Consider the following 20,492-nt stretch of genomic DNA (forward strand, 5'->3'; position numbering starts at 1 on the left):
TGTTTAGCCTCTCACCGTCCTCATGCAGCTTTAATGCAGCAGCATCAGGTAGTCGGCTGCCGCGCACAACATCACCTGAGCCGCGCACGTGCGTGTGCTCACATGCACGCATGCATGAGTTGAAACATAAAACCTCCTGAAGCAGGACGACGTGCTGCAGCTCCCGGCCCACTCGGACCTCCCTGCCTCATTTTTAAAAAAAACCTGTACCGACATTTCTTACACGAATGACATGTAAGAAATGTTCTGGTTGACGTTTCACGGGAGCTTCTGCGAGCTGATTTAGTTCTGCGTTGTGTTTTGATTGCAGTACTGATTGACAATAAAGCAGATCTTGAATCTTAAATCTTGATTTGACACTGTTCTTCAGATGCATTTCTCTCATTTCCAGCTAAAAACCTTTTGAGTTTTATCGGACCGCTAAATCCACCAGCTGAACTTGTCTTATCGCAACATTCTGAAAGAAAAAAATAGATTTTTTTTTATTATTTGAAGGTCATTTAATCTATCTGTTATGAGTAAATATGCAACATAAACTGCATATTTATGTCATTATTACAATTCAAAGTATGCATGAGTCATGTTATGTCTCGTTTGTTTGAGCAGTCTACCTGCTCTGAACACTAAAATGATCTCTCAGTTTATAATTTCAACATATTACTCTAATGAAATACAAAAACACTCTGTGTGTGTGTGTGCGTGTGTGTGTGTGTAGTTGTGGTGTAAAGTAACCACCGGTCGCGTCTGGTTTCTATTCTCCAGGTTCTGTGCAGCGCGACTTCTGGTCATCCGATCCTCCTTCTGGATCGGCAGCAGGTGGAGCCAGAGGAGCCGGGCTGAGTGGGAGGAGCCTCCCCCTGGGTCAGACGGACAGGGTGACACCTGTGTGGACGGCAGGTGAGCGGGTAGCTCTGAGGAAGACTTTCTCGGCCGACGACCATCTGCTGAGGCCGGCGGGCGGAGAACGGAAGCTGCTGAACCGCTTGGAGAGAGGCCGAAAGAAGCTGCGCAGCATCCGTGTGAGTCTCCGATCTTAGGTTTTGATCTCATTCTGGAAATATTCATCAGGGGTTCTACATTTTTTAGCAGTTTCTTCTGATTTTGAATTATTTAATGCTTTTATTTTGAAAATATTCATAAGTATTTCTGCTGTTATTCTATCACTTTTTTATAATAATAATAATAATAATAAAAATAATCAGTAGAATATTCTTATTCTGAAATTATTCACCAGAATTTTCTCATATGCCCAAAGTATCAATATTTGCCTTTTTTTCCCAAAAATATTTAAGGTTTTGCTTTTATTTTGAAAACATTCAGCAGAGTTTCTGCTTTTACTCTCAAAACATTCACCGGACTTTCTGCTTTTATTCTGAAAATGCTTACCATAACTTCTGCTCCTATTCAGAAAACGCTTAAGTTGAGCTTTTAGCTACAGTTGTTAGGCGGTCTCTATTCTGGTGTAAAAATCTAATCTGAGAAATTCCTGCCGTCAGAGGGAAGGTTGTGTTTGATCTGCTCATTTTTTTTTATCAGATAAGTGTCATTTTGTGCTGAAAATCTATTTCACTAACTAACGGAGTACAGTCGTTGCAAAATCAGACTTGTGACGCAAAATGAGGATTTTCTTTTTGAGCCCCGGCTGTTCTCTGAAAGTTTAATTGGTTTATGACACCAAAGGAAGAAAAAAACAGCCTTTTCTGAGCTTTGCAAAGGAAGAAACCTTGTCAGTTTTGCATAATACTGGAAATATTCATCAGGGGTCTCACCTTTTAAATCAATCCTTTGAAAGAAATCAAATCACCTCATTTATTTGTTTATCTTTTGTGTTTTTTGGGCAGCATCTCTTTCTTATTACAGTTAGATCTCTTTTATTTTCCCATCAACCTTTATGTGTTGAATCATCTGCTGCAGACCCATTAGTTTCTCCACAGCTTCTTCTTCCTCTATAGTGAAGAAGCACTGAGAAGAATAAAGCTTTTTCACTACTTCGTTGGAATGGTCACGAAAAAAGTTGCAGCTTCCTTCCGTCTTTAGGCTATCTATCCCGTCGAAGCTCTTGTTGTGAAAAGGCCACTGGGAGTTTGGGATCTCTCTGGAACAATTGGATCCACAGACGCTGTGGATGGCGGTTCCAGCAATCAGATTGCTTTAGTCTGGTGGTTGTCCTCAGCAGCTGTTTTCCGGCTGACTCGGCCGAGCGCCGGCTCAAACCCTGTCGCACTCCCCTTGTCAGGACGTGACATCGTTTTGTTTGTTTGCAGCTATAACCCTTCTCTAAGCTGAACCTGGTGAACCTCTCCAGTTACACACTCTCCAGTGACTCAACCAGCCTTCTGGTCTCTGGAGAGACACTTTCCCCCGCCCCCCTGTCCTTTTTAAATTATTTTAAGCTGTTTTGAGCTAAATTGAGCCACAATATATCATATCAGAAACTTTCCAAAAAAAAAAGGGTAATGACCACCAGTTTCTTAGGGCTGTCATATACATGTATGACCAGAAATCCTGATCAAACTTTACAGTCGATGAAACATATCCGTCTCCTTTTTCACCACTTGAATCAGGAAGTATCTTTAGTTGCTCATCCTGCTCATCGCGAACAGCACGTATTTTCATACGTTGGCTGGATTCAGTGTGAAAACACATGGGAAAAATGTTTACATCCACTCATCGTGGACACAAGTGTTGCATTTATTTTTCTGTTTTAATAATTTATTTGAGCCATTCTTTCCCAGGTCAGATGATCTTCTAATTTTTATCGCTCGTTAATACAAATAATGACTCAGCCAATCACGCGGCAGCAACTCAATACATTTGGGAAAAAAAACAAAACAGTCGTATATTAGCAAGGTGAACCTGTTAAAGTGGCCCGTGTATAACTGCAATGATTTAAACAACAGAACTAGATTCCTTAGTTGGATTTTAGCGTGGTTGTTCTTTCACAATAGTCCGGCTTGGTGAACCTGATCACCTCCTGAGGTTACAGCATCTGTTGCCATGGCGATACGGACAGGTGACAGGTGAAGCTGAAGACATCCCCGCTGACTCAGCGGAGGCGTCTGTGTGTAACTGATGCTTTCACCCCAGTTTTCTAACTTCTCCTGGCATTGGCAGGTCAGCATTAGACTGATCAGATGATCTTAATTATAATATTACATCATTTTATTTCACTGTTATCAGCAGCATGACTTTAATTTTTCTTCAGCTGGCAGATATTTACAACAGAACATGAGGAAACACATATACAGTAAATTGGAAGTAAGAAAAATGTAAGAATAGCTTGAAATTTTTTTTTCTTTTTTTTTAATGCCTAAAACTTGCCCTACAGGTCTGAGGATAGGTTAGCTAGATAGGTCGGTGCATGTAAAAGCTTAAATGTTGTTCCCATGACTACCAACAGGAGGCACTCTCCCTCCATCTCTGTTTCACAAAACTCACTGACTGATCCTCTCCAACTCCGCCTGCAGCAAGCAGACCCACTGAGCTCCTTTCTTCTTATGCAGAATTGGACAGAGAGACTTCTGGGTACAGCGCGCCACCTCCTCCCTGAAACACCAATGTCTGGTGTTCTTTATTGTTTTTAAAAAGATGCTGCGACCCCAGCAGGTCCTCGTCTCTGAGCTGCATTACCATACGGCCCAGACGTTGAACTCCGCAGATCCGACCGCAAAACTATGGGAGGCCCGCTGCTCCGCAGTGATCCGTTATGTTTTAAATATCAGAAAATGCTGGAAATGTCTACAAATGTCCAGAAACCCTCGGAGAATCCAGATGAGGCGGAAACAGGACTGTAATTTTCCGCGGCGAGAGGAAACCAAATTGCTTTTTCTGTACAAATGGAGATTGAAAAAAAAAAAGGTCTTGCTTTTAATGTCAGACTGAATTAAAAAATAGATTTTAATTTTACATCAGTGCTATTTCAAATCATCCTGAACTGTTATTTCCCTTCCGGAGTGTGGTTGCCACTGATTGAAACAAATTGTTGCCGGATTTAAAGGTTAATGGAAATACCTTTGCTGGAAATATATGGTGCTTTGAGGCAAAAAGATGAAATGATTGAAAGGCTTTTCTTTTCTCTTTGCTAGGTCAGGTTTCGCTTTGTGTTCAGAAATACAGTGGTTTCAGTCCAGAGAAGGACAGATAAGACTACACACAAGTCAAACTGGATGGAGTAATAAAATGTTGGTTTGATCATTTTACAAATGCAATGAACGCATAATTCAAATGACGATTAAAACATTTTATCTAACCCAAACTATTTATGCTTTCTCACAAAAACCCATCTCCAAGCCTCCAACATCACCCGGATTTCCAAACTTGCATTAAGTTCCTTCCATCCCTTTAGTCTTCGAGTAACACATCCAGGATAGCTTGACCATTGTCTTCCTACGCAACTCAGTTCGATTCTTGTCTCTCTTCACCGCTCCATCTGGGTTTTCTCCCACCGTAGTGGATTTTTCTGATAGAAATTCAACCGCACCAGTCAGCGAACAGAGGAAGTTGAGAACAACGGCGTCTGCTTTAGAATTGCAGCCTGCCTGTAGTTTTAGCAGTGGCAGCGGAGGAAGTGAACAAAGCCGTTCGGTCCGTGTCGGCCGCGCTTCCAAATATTCAACATTAACAACCATCTTGTTCAGTTTGGCGCATCTCTCTTCGCAGTGGAGCATAGCTGTTTATAGCGCAGGTGATTCCCGGTTAGCTTCATAGTACTGAGCTGGTACGTTGCATACGTCATGGCCAAACGTTATCGGCTGGGTAAAATTTTAAATTTCAACAGAATCAACACCCCCAGGGGGCAATCGTTTCTCAATAGTCGAGGATCCAGACCCTCTTGTACCCCTAGTGGATCACAAGGTTAATAGGTCAAATGGGATGGTCCCAACTGGGAGTTCTGAGACTGTGATGGGGTCTACCTTTCATTTAGAGGTGCCTGGAAAATGTTTCAAGGCATGAGTCCCGAAGGTTTACTGATTAGATGTTTGGGCCAAAGATGGCTTCTGCTTCTCTTGATGTAGACGATGATGTTCCTCTCCGTATGTGTAATCTTCTTCTGTCAGTCAGGATCCTTATCTCAGGACCCCAGTTGAGGTTTGGAAATATTGTTGCACCACATTCACCTTCCTGTTCTTATTTGAAAGTATTATCAGCCTCCATTGGGTAACACTTCACCAAGACTGATGCTGCAAAACGCTGAACACTAGATCCATAGTCACCCAGTTGCATTTTCGGATGCTGATCCAGAGATCGGGAGACTTTTCGGGGTTAAGTGCCTTACCCGGGGACAAATCGACATGTCTTGCAACTTCCAGATTGCAAGATGACTACCTGATAAGCCACAGGGCAACGGTATTGCACCACTACAGACAATCTGTTTTGCGAATATTAAAAAATAAAGTAAAAAATAAACGTAACTTGTAGCCCCAGGTATGGTTTTGGAAGCGTTATCCTGTTCAATAAAGGAACACTCTTCAATGTTAATCCATTCACTCTGTGACAATGTTTCTGCTCCTCGGGGTAGTCTACCTGGTTACTGCTTGTTATGTTATTGGGCTGTTTATTTCCCCGTCTGTCCTCTAACAGACTGGATTATCATCATAAAGCTCTGTGAGACTCACCTTATTGGAGAAAAAAAAATCTTCTTTTTTCTTTTTTAAATCTTTCAAAGTGACATTTTTGGCCTTGTTGTGGAACTCTGTCCATGTCTCAATGAGTCTTTAGACATCTGCCATGAGGAACCCTGTACTGAAGCCTGCAACTTCTCAACCATCCTACAATTAATTGGAGGGAAACTCCAAACTGAGCAACAGAGCTGAACATTTCATCTGGATTAACAGCCAAGATGTCTGCAGTAGCTGGATAAACAACAAAAAAAAACATGAAATGATTCTTGGTTCCCAGTTAAGGTACAGTTCAGGTTTCTAGTACCTCTCCTGCAGGTGTGTTAGACAGGATCGATGAGGCCGTGTCCCGCTTTGTCCAGCTTCTGGGACGGCGTGGAAAGGAGTTAGTGTTCGCTGAATCTGAAGCGTTTAAGTCGGGCACAGGAGGGATTTGTGTTTGTGTTCTGTTTACTCATTTTCTCTGCCGGCTCGCCATCTCTCTGTACACACACACACACACACACACACACACTTGCACAGTGGTGCATTAAGCAGTCTTCCTCCCACGGGGCTAATCACGTCAGGGCACAAGTCAAGCAAGTGTTTCTGAACATCCATTAAGCTGCTTCTCCGCACCAAATCCTCCATGAATCACCCACCCATGAAATATTAGCTCCATAAATTCGGCCTGCCATCTTATTGAGCTTAATCCCTTAAAAAAAAAACATGAAGCGAAGCAAATGATTGGTGCCTCCCCCGCCTCCGCCGCCACCCTTCCACCTCAGGAGTGTGTGTCTGCATGATATGAGAAGGCTGGATAAACAAATGTGGGGCTGCTGCAGTTACTCCTGATGTTTTACTGCTGCTACGACCAAGAGCCACAGACGGTTCCCAGCAGCTTCCTACTGTGAAGAGCTGTAAGCCAGACCAGTGGGGAGACTGACCGACTAGATCGACAGCCTCATCTTTTTACATTATGTGTATAGCATTTGGTCAATTAAGGGATCTTTAAGTAGTAATGATGTACAACTTTTTAAAATTAAAGTTGGAGATGAGATTGACACATATTATGCACATTGCTCTGGCAAGGTGACTTAGGGGGCGGGTCCACTGTCTGTTCTTCCATCTGATTGGTCTGTAATCGCCTTAGTTCATCATGAGCATTATTAAAAGTTGATGGAAAATCGGTTTTCATTTGTAACACACCTAGAGTCACTAGCAGTACTTTAACTTCAGTGATTTCAGGCTATAATTTATGCACTGTGGATGGATGAATGGACGGATAACTTTTCTCAGTTCTGTTTTGCTTGTTTAATATCTGGAGTATATCCTATTAATTCTAAACATGTCATCAAAACACCCATGTAAAACCACAACAACACTGGATCCAGTTTTATTTAACAGCTACCAAGATCAATTGTACATATTTTGTGTCTTTTAATACTTCAAAGTGTTGGCTGTCAGTAGCTGCATGTGCATCGAATCCAACGCAATTTCTTGGCGAATTTTCTTGAGTCTGATTTTAGAACCAATCCCAGCACAGCAACAACCCCGGTCATAATTTTGGATGTCGTGATGACCAGAGAATTTGTTCTTGCTGTCCTTGACCGCAGTGCAACTTTTGCTTCTCAACAGGCTTTCTTCTTATCTGGTAGAGCGTTTTCTTTTTCTGTTGTTACTTTAGATGCATTTGTTTTTGGTCACGGGGTGACTCAGGGATCAGTTCTTGGTCCTTTTTTCTTTAATTTGCGTGCTTTCTCTATGCTCTTTCTTCAGGCAGCTGACAGATAGTTTTACATAACTTCCTGTCTGCTGGAAACATGAACCTAGTAAATCACGTCTTAACTTACTTCGATGATGTGAAACAGGGGCTGTCCTGGCACCTTATAGAGTTGAAGGACAAAATAGAGATTTTTCCCAGACAACTTTCTAAGATGAAAATCCTGGAATTCACTATTTTCTTTTTTTTTTTTTTTTAATCTGTTTTACCTACAGTTTAATTTGAAATAACTGTATTTGAAGGAATGTAGAAGGAAGGAAAATACAGAAAATAAAAAATCAAGAAATGTACGAGAAGCTTATAAATTAAAAAGAGAGAACTTTAAAAGAAATATGTCAGAACTTCAGAGGAAAATAAATGGCATGAAAAACCAAAGATAGATTAGGCTAACGTTTTCTTTATTAAAAGAAAACACATTACTGACATATTTGTATTTGTTAAAACATTAAGTCAGCATTTCTATTTTTATTATTATTTTTTGTTAGTCTGGTGTAAAATTCTAATCTTGTAAATGCCCAGTTTTCAGTAGCATTATGCTGAAAATCATTATAGTTATCAAAAACAAAGGGCTGAAAACACTGTAAATATTGTATTTGATGTGCTGTACTTTGTGAATTATGTCAGTGACATGAATTAACTTCTCAGTAATGTTCTAAAGCATGGGTGTCACACTCCAGTCCTCGAGAGCCAGTGTCCTGCAGTTTTTAGATGTGCCACAGGGAAAAAACAGTGGAATGAAATGGCTTAATTTCATCCTCCTTGCGTTGATCAGTTCTCCAGAGCCTTGCTAATGACCTAATTATTCTATTCAGGTGTGGTGCAGCAGAGGCACATCTATAAGTTGCAGGACAGCAGCCCTCGAGGACTGGAGTTTGACACCCCTGTTAAAGTATTACATAGAACTCTCAATGTATTCATTTGGTTCCTTTTTTTGTGCTAGTTTTGTAAAAACAAGACATATGCTTAATATATCTTTGAGTTTTAATTCGTCTTCCTTCCCAACTTTGAGCCTGGCTATTGGCCTGGTGCAGCCAGCCGGCCACAGATCCAGCATCCAGCTCTCAGAGGTGCCAGTGGCCGGAGCCCAGGGGGCCCAGCTCAGCCTGGTCTGGCTGCAGCGTCCTGTTGCGCCAAGCAGTGAATGCGGGCATTGCTGCAGTAATTAACCTGAGGAGAGGCCAAGGGGCCGCCACAGAGCGGGCTCTGACACGCCTCAGAATAACGCCTTGTTCAAATTAGCATGATGAAGTGAAGGGACGGCCTGGAGGGAGGGCAGGATTTGGAGAGGAGATGGTCGGGGGGGCTCAGCTGGCTGTGGTCGACCTGGATTCGTGTGTGTGTGGGTGTGAGAACAAGGTTACATCAGTTCAAATTAGCAGTAAACCTTGACAGGCAGATTGACTTTCTGTGTTGACTGGAGAGTATTTATGCCGCTGAAGGAGGTTGTGTGAGATCGGACCGGAGTTGGTCCACTGAGGAGGTATTCTTCGCCACTTTCATTCGTTTTTTTAAACCTGAAATACAAATGATGAGCAAACTTGACTAAAAACACGACTGACAGCTCAGTTATGTACAAGCAGAACTGTTGTTTGACCAAAAAGTAATTTTTTTTAAGTCCATCCATCCATCCATCCATTTTCTGTTCACCCTTGTCCCTAATGGGGTCGGGAGGGTTGCTGGTGCCTATCTCCAGCTACGTTCCGGGCGAGAGGCGGGGTACACCCCGGACAGGTCGCCAGTCTGTCGCAGGGCACTTTTTTTAAGTGTTTCTAATAAAGATAGATTTTTTTATGAACAAAAAAAATAAATTGCATCCTAACATGCAAATATATCTGGAAAATCTCTAGTTAGTCTACTATAGAGGCAAAAACTCTTTCTGAGCTGCAAGTTGAAGCAAATCAGGTTTTTAAATGTTGGACACAAACACCCAGAACCTCCAGATCCTAATTCCTGGCTGTTTTTGGTGTAACCCAAACCAAAACCACCTGGAGCTTTGGCAGATATTCTGCTCTCCTTGTGTGTTTGCCAACACAATTTAGCAGTAAGCTCAACTCCAATGAAATGAACACTTGAGTCCGGATGCAGGTTCTTGACTCCCACTTTATTTTGGTGACCCAAGTACTCGTATGACATGGAGTAAACTGTAACATAAATAAAATAGCTGCATTTATTATGAGCACAAAAAAGTCACAACAAAGAACACACTCCTGACTAATAAGGCATTAAATAAAATCTACTCTTAAATACTAAATGAAAACTTACAGACGGTGATGTCGATGGCATAAACAAAGGGCGGATTGTGATAGATTCACCTCCTCATGTGTGACTGAGCAAAACAATCCCAACAAAATAGCTGACTTCCTGTCCCAGACCCACCTTGACCTTCAAAATAAAAGCCTTACTACTCCAACACAAAAACCAAAACTCAGAACCTACTTCACAACAAATTAAAGAGCAGAACACTCCCTGCCTGGTATCTGCCAAGATGCCACATAACAATACTTAAAACATATAGACCTGTTAATCTTCATTCTTGAAAAGCATAACAACTTCTGTAATAGGCCTGAGAAACTTTTTGGCGATTCCATCCTTGATGACCTTGACCTCAATCCTGCGGACCTTGCCATCGTTGCCTGGGAAAGTGTCAGTCACGAGAGCCATGGGCCAATCATTGCGACATGTACGATCATCCCTCAGCAAAACAACGGCACCCTTTTTAACATTGGGACTTGACTCTTGCCATTTGCTGCGGAGTTGTAGGGTGTGAAGGTATTCGTGTTTCCAACGATGCCAGAATTTGTCGGCCAATCTTTGAACTTGACGCCACTGTTGCTTATACAGATCCTTTTCAGTGAACACCCCTGGAGGGGGTAAAACACTCTGCTTCTGAGTGAGAAGCATTGTTGGGGTAAGTATCTGTGGAACATCTGGATCTGACGAGACAGAAACTAGAGGTCTTGAGTTGATGATGGCTGTCACCTCTGCCATAAGGGTGCACAGGACTTCATGAGACAAGCTGGAGGAGGGAGTACGCATCAACATAGAATCTAAGATTCTCCTTGCGATTCCAATCATGCGTTCCCACACACCCCCCATGTGTGAAGAGTGAGGTGGATTGAAACGCCACGTACATCCTTGATTGTTTGCATACCTCTGGACTTCTGATTCCGTCACCACTTTGTGGAAATCCAGCTCTCTGCAAGCACCAATGAAATTGGTCCCACAGTCTGAGTGTAGCTGCTTGGAAGGACCACGGATTGCAAAGAACCTTCTTAAAGCGTTGATGAATGAAGAAGTGTCTAAGGAGTCAATGACTTCAATGTGAACTGCACGTGTGCTCATGCAAGTGAACAATACAGCCCAGCGCTTGCTCTGAGCCATGCCTCCTCTTGTGCGCCTAGCTGTCACACTCCAAGGACCAAAAACGTCCAGACCAGTGTAGGTAAAAGGTGGTGAAGTGCTCAGTCGTTCTTGCGGGAGATCTGACATCTTCTGCTTCTCTCTGTTTTTACGCAGCTTTCGGCAGATGACACATGCATGAAGAACAGCACTTATACAACGCTTGCCACCAACTAACCATATGCCAGCAGCTCGAATGGCGCCTTCAGTGAATGTCCGACCTTGATGCTCAACCTGCTCATGATAGTGTCTGATGAGCAACATGGACACATGGTGTTTTCCTAAAAGAATGACTGGATGCTTTTCTCTGTCGCTTAAATCAGAAAGTTTAAGCCTTCCTCCAATCCTTAGCAGGCCTTCGGAATCAACAGTCGGATTTAGCTTAGTCAGTGGGCTTCCTTTGAGAAATTCATCTCCCTTCGAGAGAATATCCAGCTCTTCAGAGAAGGAGACTCGCTGCACAGCAAGAATAATTGCTGTTGTAGCTTTCAACAACTCATCAGTGGTAAAAGGTTTTGGACACCAATGCCAACCACTACATTCTGTTGTCTTTCTTTCCTTCTTGAAGGAATCCTTAACATGAATGAGTGTTGCAACTGCTCTTTGTAAAGACTTCCAAGAAGAGAATTTTGCAAACCTCTGAGGATCCAGTTGGTTGATCTTTTGACTTGTGACACAGCTTGTTACTTGTGGTCGAATTTCCACATCAGAATCTGGATTGATGAGCTCAAAGGTCTCTTGCTGTTCAATGGTCGTCTGTGATTTGCGTAAGAATGCTGGACCTGTGAGCCAGCTGATCTTAGTGATCTTTGAGGCTTGGACTGACCTAGAAGCATGGTCAGCTGGATTATGCTCCGTAGGCACATACTTCCATTGGTTTGGTTCCGTAGACTGGCGGATTCTCTGTATCCTGTTGTGGACATACACATAAAAGCGTTTTGACTGATTATGAATATAACCCAGCACCACTTTACTGTCGCAGTAGAAGGTAACAGCATCGACTTGAATGTCGATCTCTTGAACAATTAGTTCGGCCATTTCCACAGCTAGAACTGCTGCACAGAGTTCTAACCTGGGTATCGTTGGTTCAGTTGGAGGTGCAAGTTTAGCTTTTCCAAAGACAAAACCCACATCTATCTGGCCGTTTTCGTCTGTAGTCTTCAAGTACACTACGGCACCGATTGCTTTGGTCGAAGCGTCTGAAAACACACATAGCTCTTTCCGATTGGCATTTGAGCAAGAAGTAGTATAAGCTCGAGGAATGTGAAGATGTTGCAATTGCTGTAGCGAATCCCTCCATGTCTCCCAAACCTCAGCTTTGTCTTGAGGGAGTGGGCTGTCCCATTCCGTTCCATCCATGGTGAAGTCCCTCAGCAACGACTTGCCTTGAATGCTTATAGGAGCAACAAAGCCAAGAGGATCGAAGAGACTATTTATGGTGGAAAGGACACCACGTCTGGTAAATGGTTGGTCACTGATAGATACTTGGAAGGTGAATACATCCCTTTTGACATCCCAACTCAATCCAAGGCTTCGCTGTGTGGGTACTACGTCTGTATCCAAGCAGAGGTCTTTAATGCCCTTAGCATGATCTTCAGTTGGAAAGGCTCTTAAGACTTGGATGCTGTTGGTTGTGATCTTGTGAAGTCTTAAGTTTGACTCTGAAAGAGATGCTTGGGCTTTCTGTAACAGAGAAATTGCCTCTTCTTCTGTTGATGTGGAAACAAGGCCGTCGTCAACGTAGAACTCCCGCTCTACGAAGCGTTTGGTTTCTGGCCCGTACTGTTGCTCTCCTTTTATTGCAGCTCTCCTGAGACAATATGTTGCCACAGCTGGAGAAGGGCTGTTTCCAAATACATGAACCCTCATCCTGTACTCGATGATGTCCTTACTGGAGTCATTATCTCGATACCAAAGGAAGCGCAAATAGTCTCGGTGATCTTCTTTTACGACAAAACAATGAAACATCTGTTCTATGTCGGCCATGACTGCTACTCGTTCTCTTCTGAAACGAATGAGAACTCCCAATAGACTGTTATTCAAGTCTGGTCCGCTGAGCAGCACATTGTTTAGGGAGATGCCATTGTATTGAGCACTCGAGTCAAAGACAACCCTGATTTGGTCAGGTTTCCTCGGATGATAGACTCCAAACATCGGCAAGTACCAGCACTCTTTTTCTTTTGGTAGTGGGGATGCTGGCTCTGCGTGATTGTTGTCGAATATCTTTTGCATAAAGGCAAAAAACTGGTCTCTCATTTTTGGCTTACGCTCTAATGTGCGCTGAAGTGAAGAGAGGCGATTCATAGCTTGTTCACGATTGTTAGGCAACGGCGGCCTAGGTGACTTGAATGGAAGTGGGGCCACCCAACTGTTGGAGTCGTCCTGAAAAACCTCATTGTCCATTATTTGCAGAAACTGTTTGTCTTCTATTGAGAAAGCCCGCTTATTATCATCTGCTGTTCTCTTAAAGACTGTGAGGCCGAGTGAGTCATGATCCACCACAGCAGTGTGGTAACTGTGAGATAGTCCATTTACTGGACTGAAGTTGACCGTTTGCTTGAGATAGATGTGTTTCTCACAGGGTCTGAACAGTGAGGGTCTTCCATCTTCTAGAATGTTTGTCTTGCAGTTATGGACAATAGGCTTATGGACCTTTCCCAAACACACATCACCCATTAACACCCATCCGAGGTCAAGCTTTTGTGCAAAAGGAGCATTGCCTGGACTATTGATCTGCTGTCTCACCTTGTGAACCCGGAGAATGTCCCTACCAAGGAGGAGAAGAATCTGTGCGTCATTATCCAATGGCGGAATTTCACTGACAAGGCTCTTTAGGTGCAGATGATGAAATGCAGCCTCTGGCGTTGGTATTTCATCACGATTGTCTGGTAAATCATCACATTCGATCAGTGTTGGGAGTGGAAAATTAGTTCCGTCATTCACTGCCTCAATTTGGTAGCCATTTGCTCTCCTGCCAGAGGTTGACACTAAGCCAGCGCAAGTCTTCAGGGTGTAGGGATATGAGTCTGCTTTGATTTTAAATAAGTTGAAAAACTCTGACCTGGCCAGAGATTTGTTGCTCTGGTCGTCAATCATAGCATACATTTTGATAGCTTGTTGTGGTTGTTCTACTGGGTAAACCTTGACTAGACAGATTTTTGAACAGGATTTTGAAGTGAAGCGGTCGCCACAAACTTCAGTGCACAAAGGATTTACAACTGGTGCTGGTATAGTGTCCTCCTTTTCAGGCTCCCCGCCGTCATCTATCACAGGCTTGATGGACCAGTGGGGTGGACCAGGGTGAAGAGCTGCGATGTGCTTATCACTGTCACATTCATCACATTTCAGTGTGACTTTGCAGTCACGAGCGAGATGAGTAGTGGACGAGCAGCATTTAAAGCAGATTCCTTGATCCTTCATGTAAGCCTTGCGTTCTTCTATGGTTTTTAGCCTGAAGCCACGACACTTCTTCAATGGGTGAGGTTTGTTATGGATGGGGCAATGCTTGGCCACATCACCTTTAAGTGGTACTTCGTTTTGTATAACTCCAGAAGAGACTTTAGTCTTGTGCACTGAAACTGGGGTTCTGAAATTAATGTGACGTGAGATTGGATTTTCTGTCACAGAACTGCTTCCAGAAAGGGCAAAGCTAGGATCGTTTCTAGTTTTTGCTTGGTAGCAAATGAAGGAGGTGAAAAAGGAGAAGGGTGGATAACCAACCTTGTAGTCCTCTTTATACTTTGACCCCTGAGTGATCCATTTTTCTTGCAGGTTGTATGGCAACTTTTCCAGAATGGGTTTGATGCCGCGAGCTGTGTCCAAGAATGCCAAGCCGGGCAGGTAGCCATCCTCTTTTGCTGAGAGTAGCTCCATCAGCAGATCTCCGAGCTCTCTTAACTTACGATTATCTTTGTTTGTTATTTTAGAAAAGTTATCTAACTTCTTGAAAAGAGCACTTTCTATGACTTCTGGAGCACCATAATATTCATCCAGCCTGTCCCAGGTCATTTTTAGTGCAATGTTTGGGTCGTCAATATGAACAGCTCTTAAGCGTTTGACATATCCAGAAGACTCCTTACCAAGCCATTTTGAGATTAAATCCAACTGTTCACTGGCAGTGAGATCCAAATCTTTGATAGTGTTTGAGAAAGAAGATTTCCATGCCCTGTAGGACTCTGGACAATCATCAAAGTGTGTTAAACCAGTGCTCACAAGCTCTTTGCGTGCCAAATACTTTGCCATGTTCATCATTACTGAAGACTCTGGCGGGTTCGTGTGAGAAGTGTCAGAGTACTGTGGAAAAGCTAACTTGGTATTTGGCCGAAGTATATTGGACTTTGGTTCTTGTAACCGTACCTCACTTTGAACTGGGAAGCCATCCTCTCTAGTTAGCTGAGCTGGTGTAGTCCAGATGTGAGCGGTCCGATATGGGTTAGATGCTTCTGAACTTGGTTGTGGCTGAAATGGTGGAGGCCAGCAGTCTTTCACAATATACTCCTCTTTATTGATGTTCTTGGTTGGTGGTTGTGGGTTGTTTTCAATGGGATACTCTGATATCGACGACGTGTTGACAGATTCAGTGCGTTGGTTACGCTGCATAGATTGGTCTTTGATGTAGTCACTTACACGTTCATGTGTATTCTGGACCACGTTGGGAAGGCTTTTCCAACTACGGTGTTCTTCATTCTCTAAATCTGCTGCTGCTTCCAAAACTTCGGCTTGGGCAATAGCAGCTGCAGCTTCTTTTTCAAGATTAAGAGCTTCAAGGTTGGCTTCTAGTCTAGCTTTGTCAACTTTAATGCTGATCTCTCTCTGTGCGTATGAGACACGTGCACGAGCTGCTTCAGCTTTAGCCCGAGCATGTGCTGCTGCAGCACCGACTGATGACGTACTTGAGCGGTTTGAACTGGAACAACCACTTTTACTGCTTTTAATCGACGCCCCATCTTTAAAAGACTTTATGTCTTTTGGTCTTGCTCCTTTGAGGTGTGCTTCCTCCATATTTTTCAACGTAGCCGCTTTAATGCTGTTCAGCCAACTGCACACCGTCTTTTACTATTCTGCTCTCCTTGTGTGTTTGCCAACACAATTTAGCAGTAAGCTCAACTCCAATGAAATGAACACTTGAGTCCGGATGCAGGTTCTTGACTCCCACTTTATTTTGGTGACCCAAGTACTCGTATGACATGGAGTAAACTGTAACATAAATAAAATAGCTGCATTTATTATGAGCACAAAAAAGTCACAACAAAGAACACACTCCTGACTAATAAGGCATTAAATAAGATCTACTCTTAAATACTAAATGAAAACTTACAGACGGTGATGTCGATGGCATAAACAAAGGGCGGATTGTGATAGATTCACCTCCTCATGTGTGACTGAGCAAAACAATCCCAACAAAATAGCTGACTTCCTGTCCCAGACCCACCTTGACCTTCAAAATAAAAGCCTTACTACTCCAACACAAAAACCAAAACTCAGAACCTACTTCACAACAAATTAAAGAGCAGAACAGCAGGAAACCCAAAAGTGGTTTAACTTCCAGTTAACTATGTGGACGGCGCTGCTGCTAATGCAGGCTAAAGATGGCACCGTTACATAACTTCAGAACAGCATCACGACTGAGTGGAACTCAATTCAAACATATACAAGGCCAGTGTGGCTGTGAGGAAAGTGATGTGCTGTTGAACCGCTTATGTGGTCGATCAGATGAGGACAAAACAAAGTCGGGGGCCTTCATTTTTTTCATTTTTTTTCTGGGTTGTTTTTTTTTGTGCAGTTTTCGTTTCCAGCTGCAGATTCTTTCATCGCGTCGAACTCCAGCGTATATGCCATATTTCCAAAATTCTGAAAAAACAAGGAGCAATCTAAACCAAATGCATACTTGTGAAATATGAAATCTTAAACGTAAAAAAAATAGACAGTGACTCAAGAAAAACAAAAGTACCATTTGTTATAATAGAGCACGTCCCCTTATGTTATTACAGCAACTGCGTTGTCTCTCTCACTCTGGATAAAATGAGCTGCAGTTTGTGCTCATCCACATGCTCATTTCAGCCAAAGAGTTCTTTCAAGGATCACAATAAATGCTGGCTGCAGCTGCGTGCTGCGCTGACATTCAGCTGTTTTCTCAGCAGTGCAGCGGGTTCAAGGCAGATTACTTTGTTCTCCCGGTGAACTCGGTGTTTGGTGGGTTAAGTGGTTAGAGAAGCCCGTGTGTGTGTTCTTACATTAAGTCTGCCTCTGCGAACAGACGTCCCTCTGTAGACACAATTGGCCCCCGAGGGCCCGAGATGTCCCAAGAGACCTCTGGCTGCACCTTTATGACTCCGGTGGTTTAACAGCACAGAGAAGCGCAGCTTGTTTTTAATCGTAGAAGTTGTTCAAATGAATCTTTTTTTTTTATATATTTAATTTTGATTTGGTTTCAGAGCAATCTGATTTATTCATGTGAATCCGTCTGAGTGGATCTTTATGAGTTTTACAATTATGGGAAAACTCCAAAGCTTTTTCTGACGTTTGGGAAACCATTCGGCAGACTGTCAGGATATAAGTGGAACTCTTTGAACCATGTTTGTCCTGAGTGACTGATTTTATGTAAAGTGTCCAGGGAAGCGCTTTAAAAGTCCTTTCATTTCATGATTTTATCTGACATTTTTCACTGGCGGAAGATTTTAGTTTGACTACAATGGCTCTTAAACATGAACCGTAGCGCTCCCAACTGTGAACTGCTTACGTTGCTAAAATGAAATGCAAATAACTATTGGCTAAAACGGAAATAAACTGCTAAAAATAGCAGTTGTTTTCTTTTAATATGAAGCGGGTTATTAGCGCGGCCGCTTGACGTGATCCTGCACAGCGACTGATCATTTTCTTCCCGTTTTCTCCGCAGAGCCTGGGAACACCTGGCCGATACGACAGCAGGAAAAAGTGAGTCTCATCTCCTATTTCTGACTCCGTTAGCATCACATTTCTGCTCGGTTTTTCATTTTCCCGTTTAACCCCCTCCCCCCAAAAATAAAAAAAAACCTTCCCGAAGCCCTGAAGTAATATGTCCTGATTTAATAAAACAGGACTGATCACCTCTGTTGTATTTTTTTTCTTCTTCTTTTTGAGAGAGTAACCCACAAACCAGATTATTTCACTGTTATTGCTTCCCATTTCCACTGCCTGAAACCAGAGAGCAGGTATTTCTACCTAAATGTATCAAACCTTCACTTTTTTTGAGAAAGTGTTCCAAAGGTTCAGTGAAATCCGCGGGTGATTCATCCATCTTCATAAAATACCCTTCACTGCTCTCTTTAAGCTTCACCATTACATCTTCCTCTTTCGCGTCTTGCCTATTATGACCAGCTAGAAAAAGACTTTGCTGCTATTTTATCATTCTGAAAGAAACAATTCATATTCTCCAAATAAAATGCAAAAGTGTTAGTTGATAAATGAACTCGACTAACACTATGGGAATATAGGAAGTGTCCGGTTTGTGTCCAGGAGAGGAAGTTGTGGCACCTGTTCCCATGTTTTTGCACGATCTTGTAAAGCCCAATAATACAAAGTAAAAATAAAAATCTAATATACCTGAATCAATGTGGAATGTGTTTGCCAGGACCACATTTCTGACAGATATGTACCAATCCACTTCAATCTCCATCTCTACAAAGTTAAATGACTATCAGTCTTACAATATTAGGCTTATTACGACATTGACTATGGATATTAAAGATTATTTTTGGTCACCTTATTCATTTCGGTGATATTTTCCACTTGTACATGGGTTTTGGAGCAGGACCACTGCTGTCGCGCAGGTCGAGGCACAACCCTACTAGAAATCACAACAGTGCCACCTGCTGGAGACGTTGAAACCTTCACAAAGTAAATAAAACAGGGGAAAGCGCCTACTTGGTTTTAGAAGTAATAACTTCATTATGTCATCATTTTAGAACTCGGTATGTCCGTCAAGATAAAAATCCAGGTTCCTTCCATCATCATTTCCACTCTGTTGTTAGACATCACCGAGTCAGGTCGCAAAGAAAGCCAGGAACAAAATGGGCAGAAAGTAGATCAGCACCACGCCGCATCCCTGCACTGAATCAGGTGGATTTTAACACAGTGACTCCAGAACCAGAACATTCTGTGACTCCCACGCGGCTAATGCTTCTTTGTAATTCCGTAAATGCCGGTTTCCACGGAGAGCGCAACACATCAAATTTCACCTCGTGGGGTTTGCTTGAGTCTAAGCGTGCACTTTAAAGCTCACACACACACTCAGACATTTAGGGGCCCGAGGTAGCTATTAACAATAATGGCCTCCGGCTACCGGTTGCCTTGGAAACGGAGGCGAGAGGAAACAAAGGCATGTTTGGAGGAGCTGATGAGTCGCAGGGAGTTCACATCTGTCTCCTGCGAGGTCCAAAGACGCTCCCTGTGCGTTAGGACGCGGTAATCCGCAGATGATTGTGGATGAAACCGTCGATGCGCCAAACTGCAGGTGGATTTAATCAGATTACAGGAGCTCTTACTCCTAGTCATGAATAAATGAGGACAAAAATAATCCCATTCATGGTATTTTGGTCCGTTTAATAAAACATGTGGTACATTTAGGAGGGGGTAGAAAAAAAAGAAGCTATATTCAGCCATGCATGCAGCGTTAGTTTCATTGTTTGGTTTGTTCTGCTCCATTATTAAAGATCTAGAAGATGGAAGAAAATCAATACTTTAGCTTTGATAAAGATCAAATGTTAGTCATGGCAGAGTCACAGTTGCATCAACCAGTCGGCCGATCGAGAAGCTCCGGCTTCTTTGCCCGGACGAACTAAAGAGTTGTTTTTCTTGACACAGGTGCTTCCCTGCCCCCCCTTTCTGCAAATCGGAGCTTCGGCCGCAAAGGTGATAAGATCATGAGCAGAAACCAGACGTTCCTCTCACCAGAATCTTATGCAGGTTGAGAGGGAGACTCAAGTATTCACTGATTTCAGACTTTTGCGGGCCGTTGCGGCATCCTCGGAGTCTCCAGCAGAACGAGTGTTGATGATTTTGCGGATTCTAAAGCTGCTCCTAAGATTGGTTGATGATTTGAAATGAGTAATAAAATTGCTCTGTGCTATTTGGGAGCAGTTAAAACATGTTTTGCTGCAATGATAGTTTTTTTTTTTTTTTGCACCATCTTCATCGAATGGTGGAACATTTGATTGGCTGATTCTTTGTTGCAGAGGCGGTAACGTCTAACAATATGGTATCCAACGGGGCAAATGCATAGTCCCTCTACTGGGACTACGTAAAAAAATAAATCTGATACATACAGTAAGTGCGCCTTCTCTCTATCCTACACCTTCATTCATCTTATCGAAACAAACTTTTTTCAGATTAGTCGAACCAGATTGGTCAGACTAGTCACAAAACCGAACCTCATCTAGGATGTCTGCAGCTTTTAAAAACGCATTTTGTTCTCAACTGTTAGAAAATGCCGTGCTCTCGCTCTACATAATTAATTTGACAGGTAGCATAAAAAGAGGTGCATTCAGAAAGTACCTAACACGAACTCGCACGCCTCACACGGGAACAACGAGCAGCGTCGGTCGTGACCGGAAGTTTTTGAGTCACGCGTTCATCAAAGCGACGTTCGGTCTCTTTCGTCTCGTGCAGAACTCCCAGTCTCTCTCTCTCTCTCTGCAGCTTTCTCCTCTCCTCTCCTCTCTCCTCTCCTCTCTCCT

At 42.9% G+C, this 20,492-nt stretch overlaps 1 protein-coding gene across 4 annotated transcripts in view; it reads left to right on the forward strand.

Moving 5' to 3' along the window:
- The window catches only part of ankfn1a (ankyrin repeat and fibronectin type III domain containing 1a), a 103,612-nt gene that overhangs the window by 27,490 nt on the left and 55,630 nt on the right, over positions 1 to 20,492 (forward strand). For all 4 annotated transcript variants that reach the window (XM_028029692.1, XM_028029693.1, XM_028029691.1 and 1 more), the window contains exons 5-6: positions 763 to 1,019; positions 17,675 to 17,712. In XM_028029692.1, coding sequence (XP_027885493.1) covers positions 763 to 1,019; positions 17,675 to 17,712 — 295 coding nt within the window. The remainder of the gene's footprint in view (positions 1 to 762; positions 1,020 to 17,674; positions 17,713 to 20,492) is intronic.

The sequence above is a fragment of the Xiphophorus couchianus genome, chromosome 10 (assembly GCF_001444195.1).
Source record: "Xiphophorus couchianus chromosome 10, X_couchianus-1.0, whole genome shotgun sequence".
Classification (NCBI taxonomy): Eukaryota; Metazoa; Chordata; class Actinopteri; order Cyprinodontiformes; family Poeciliidae; genus Xiphophorus; species Xiphophorus couchianus.